This window comes from Poromitra crassiceps, assembly GCF_964638095.1.
Source record: "Poromitra crassiceps genome assembly, chromosome: 14".
Taxonomy (NCBI): Eukaryota; Metazoa; Chordata; class Actinopteri; order Beryciformes; family Melamphaidae; genus Poromitra; species Poromitra crassiceps.
This window is the reverse complement of record NC_139633.1, coordinates 24,965,383-24,970,382: the sequence shown is the minus strand read 5'-3', so window position 1 is coordinate 24,970,382 and position 5,000 is coordinate 24,965,383. Positions and strand designations below refer to the sequence as shown.

General features: G+C 43.3%; 1 protein-coding gene across 1 annotated transcript in view; it reads right to left on the bottom strand.

Moving 5' to 3' along the window:
* The window catches only part of ank3a (ankyrin 3a), a gene marked incomplete at its 5' end in the record, with an annotated part of 156,669 nt that overhangs the window by 54,239 nt on the left and 97,430 nt on the right, over nucleotides 1-5,000 (bottom strand). Inside the window, 3 exons of the mRNA XM_083650518.1 lie at nucleotides 462-560; nucleotides 1,963-2,061; nucleotides 2,845-3,042. Coding sequence (XP_083506644.1) covers nucleotides 462-560; nucleotides 1,963-2,061; nucleotides 2,845-3,042 — 396 coding nt within the window. The remainder of the gene's footprint in view (nucleotides 1-461; nucleotides 561-1,962; nucleotides 2,062-2,844; nucleotides 3,043-5,000) is intronic.

Genomic DNA, 5,000 nt, shown 5'->3' with positions numbered 1-5,000 from the left:
TGTTCAAGATTCAAGATTCAAGATTTTTATTGTCACTCCGTAGTACAAGTATCACGTGTGAAATTCTTGTGCTGTAGGCTCCGATACAACATAGTGCAAGAAATAAAAGATATATAAATAAAAAACAAGAGGCAACAAGCAATAAAGCAGTAAGACACGCCACAGACAGTGGCGTATTCACTGCCCATAGTACAAATGGCATGAACATACTTTAAACATAATTAAACATAATAACATTCTGTTAGGTGCAAATAGCGTATACCTAATTAAACATATTATTGAACATTAGTCATACATAATGGTAGCATCTACAGTGCGGTACAGTACGGCTACTACACTATTTGTATATTATGTTAAGGAGTGTGTGTGTGTGTGTGTGTGTGTGTGTGTGTGTGTGTGTGTGTGTGCGCGTACGTGCGTGCGTGCGTGCATGTGTGTGCGCTTGTGTGTGTGTTATCTACCTTGGTTTTGGCATTGACTCTGGCATGGTTCTGCAGCAGGAAGTTGGCCATCTTTGCGTTGCCATAGTGACAAGCCACGTGCAACGGAGTGTAACCCATCTGCAGGAGGTGAAGTAGACGGAGAGAGGGAGCGACAGAGAGTGAGAGGGGTCAATAGACAGATGAAAAGGACGGATAGATAGAAGAAGAAAATGTAGTTTTGTACAAAGAGCTCTCATCTTGTTACATCACAGTGTGTGTTAGAACGTAGGGGTGGGCGATATGGCCCTAAAATAATATCACGATATGTCAGGGTATTGTATTGTATACTGTATATATGTAATATAGGCATATTTGAATATTTGAAGGCAAACTGTTACATTTATGCTGATATATAACACTGTACATATATATACAGTGTATATATATATATACTGTGTGTATATATACAGTGTTATATATCAGCATAAATGTAACAGTTTGCCTTCAAATATTCAAATATGCCTATATTACCATGGTTTGTTGTACATGCTCTTATGTAACCAAACCACTCTCACAATGAAGTAACGCCCCTTTTTGGAATTAACTCCTCCCCCATGGAGCTGCTTTCAGCCATGTTTATTGTTGCTATGCGTACGTCATATCATTAGTTCAGTGGAACGGTGTGACGTCATTACATCAACAAGTCACAATATTGCCATTATCACAATAAATTTTTCATGAATTTGTGATAATAGGGATTTTTTGCAAAGTGTATTTTTGTACTAATTTTGCAAGTAAACACTTTAGTGTTTTATGTAGGAAAACATAAACCAGCCTTCATTTCTTTGCCTGCCAGATTTGATTGCTAATATAACTTCAAAGCCGCCATTGTTGAGTTGTGTGCGTGCATTGCAGATTGTATAATAGAGGAGATGAGTGAATGAATGACCTATTCACTGTAAACAACTGTCCTGTCAGCACAAACACACGCACACGCGCACGCGCACGCGGACACACACACACACACACACACACACACCTAAACACGCACGTTCACACACACACACACACACACACACACACACACACACACACACACACACACACACACTATCTGTGTCTGTCTAACCTTGTGTCGCCCAACCTTGAGCTGCAGCAGGTTTGTCTCCGTGTACGTGAGCAGCCTGCTGTGGGGCCTCTCTGTGTGTGTGTGTGTGTGTGTGTGTGTGTGTGTGTGCGCCCGTGTGTGTGTGTGTGTACGTGCGTGTGTGTGTGTGTAACGGAGAGTGTGTGATTGACTGAGAGTGTGCATGTGTTAATGTGTATGTATCTGTTGCAGTGTGTGACGCATCCATACACCCACTAACAATTTCCACTCAGGTGTCTATCCTTTATTTATGTTGCACCTGATATCAATCTCGTGCGGATGTGTGTGCGCGTGCGTGTGTGTGTGTGTGTACATTTAGTGTGTGTGTGTGTGTGTGTGTGTGTAGTGTGTATAGTGTGTATTGTGTACCTACACCTTTTGGGGGACCTGTACCTTTGTTTGTGGGTTGACATCGGCTCCATGATTGAGAAGGACTTCCGCAACGTTGACCTTATCCTCCTGAGCTGCTAAGTGGAGCGGCGTGAGACCATTCTGCATGAGAGGAAAGGAGACAAACAGACACACACACACACACACACACACACACACACACACACACACACACACACACACACACACACACGTTTTGTGTAAAATAAAAAATAAAATAAAAAAAGGACTTCCTTGCCTATTTGGTTATCAAGGAATTGGGCATGCTCTATTCACCTTATGCAGCCCCGCCCACTTGACCCATTGTATCATGACTTCCTGTTCAAAATCCTGGCTGTTTTACCTGCTCAAACTAGCCTGGTGGTGACTCACATTATACGTCAGACTAGGTTTATGAGTCACACAGGAAGTGTAAATACAATGGGAACGTCCGATCGTATTTACACTTCCTGTTAGTCTCTCAAGCCAAACAGTCTCTTCTGAATAAACATCATGGCCGACATGGTCCCCAGATAAATCCACAGCAGCCATGGAAGGACAAAATGCCTCCAAATGAGCCCTTTTGACTTCTGTAACTTTGCGGCATCACAAGGTAACAATAATTGAATTTGCCTGCTTACAGCAGCGCCCCCCGCCAACTGAACGTGGTACTGTCTGTCGCATAGCTGCCTAGTATGGAGAAATGTCCAGAAAACAATGTCACCAAAGATGGATCTATCCTAACAGACAATCTTATCAGAGGTCCTGCCCCCTTAAAACAGTGCATAGTTAACATGTGTGTGTGTGTATGTGTGTGTGTGTGTGTGTGTGTGTGCGTGCGTGTACGCGCACACGTGTGTATGTGTGTGTGTGTGTATGTGCGTGTGTCCACGCGGATGCTGTCACCTTGTTGCACATGTTGGCGTTGGCGTTCTTGGCGAGCAGCAGGGACACCAGGTCCACGCTGCCCTCCTGAGCGGCCAGGTGCACGGGGCTGATGCCTTGCCGCGTCACCGCGTTGGTGTCGGCGCCGTACTCCAGCAGCGTGGTCCCGATCTCCATTTGGTTCTTCTTGGCAGCGATGTGGAGCGGCGTGTAGCCATTCTGGGGCGGGGGAGAGGGAGGGAGGAGTCAGCAGGCTTGCGTCCAGCTGTTCTGTTATGATTTGATGTACGGTATATAGTGTATTATTTTTTGCTGTATTCTATTGTTTTGGGCAGGTTTTCCATTTGGTGTAGGTCTAATCCTCTCTAGTGTGTGTCATTCTACATTACCTGGCTATTCTATTCTATTCTATTCTATAACTAAATGGAATTTACATTAGTGTGAAGTGTAAACAAGGTCGTACATGCAGGTCGGCCACTGCGCTCAGGTCCATCAGAACCGATTGAGCTATATTAAATGTATATATGTCGATGATCAGAACGGTGAAAAGTCTCATGCTCTCTGAATAATTTAAAATAAATACTGGGAAAATCTTCCATATTTCTGCAGTACCCAAGGAGTGATTGTTGGTACCAGGTGTGTCACCAGTGGTAAAAACGCCACATGGTAAAAATAAAAGAAAAAGAAAAAGAAAGAAAAAGAAAGAAAAAAAGAAAAAAAAGAAAAAGTCTGTCATGTAATAAAAATGGTTTAAAAATAACGTTGCCTTCGAGTGTGGCCCCATTCTTTTTAATAGACCAGTGTAAATGAGGTCACATCATGTTACTCTGTGATGTCATTGTTTGGCTGAGCGAACTAAAGGATCATTTAATAGACCTGTCATGAAGTGCTGAAAACTACTACTCTAAAAGCCTGTGGATAAACATGTGAGAGCTGAGAGAAAGGCTGAGTTCAGGTGAGAGAACAGAGAGGGCCACAAATGAGGAAAGGAGGGGAGCAGTCAACATTCCTCACTTTTCACCATGGAGAAGACCTTGGAGACGCCATTAAACTGAAGAGGGCATTTAGTGGTAAGTATACCGGTAGTATGGAACTGTAGGTGGGCTTCATTAAACACCCTGGACAGCCCTGAGGGCCGGGAAGGGGGGGGAGTGTGTGATTTGGCCTAGATCAGGGGTGGGCAACTGGCGGCCCGCGGGCCGCATGCGACCCCCGATCTCACTCAGTGTGGCCCCTGGGTCAATTTCATTTTTTATTTTTTTTACAAGGCGGACGTTTTTGGTTAGGTTAGGTTAGACCACCAAAATCGGTGTTTTTATTTTACTGTACAACCCAGAACATGGCGCTAATGGCGTTAGCATTGTCCATCCACATACTGTTTAACGTTAGCATTTGAGCTAACACTATTGTAACAAACTATATCCAGGATGCACATTGTACATGCAACATTACTAATCTGATTAATATCACATATTTGGGTGATGTACCCTATCAAATTGCTGTAGCGGGCTATTTTTTAATTTTGAATAAAAGATATAAATGTTGATATAATAAACTTTGATTACCAGTCCTTTTCAGGAATGTTTTGTGGCCCTCTCTATCATCAAAGTTGCCCATCCCTGGCCTAATGATAGCAAGTATTAGGTAGGTGGGTGGAACAGTCTCATATCTTTTCAAATACCAGTAGATACCATGTCATCACATGTCACTGTTTTATGGGAAACAGGAATATAATTGTTTTTGAGGAATATACAACTGAGGTGGAAGTTTGTTATTTGTAAATTGCATTTCATGCTTTGACTCATATTTGTTTTTCCTTTCTAGCATCGTTTGCAGTCCATGAGGTCTAGTCTTATGTATGAGTAGTAGGTGTGTGTGCGTAGTGTGCATTAGTGCAAGTAGACAGTACAGCGGTTTGACATGACAGCCGCCATGTTTTCAAACGCAACTGTTTGACCCTCCACTGCACACGTGCGTGAACGCACGTACCGAGGCTTCTAGACTACAGACAACCCCTGTAGTCCACACAGATTGATCCCATTTCCAAAGCACTTAAATGAGACCAACCACGCCGACTGTAGCGCCCAGCCAAATAAAAAGAATTTATAGAGGAGAAACCGAAAGAGGGAGTGAATGACTAAGAGTGTGGGAGGACGAGAGGCAGTCAGAAGACGAGC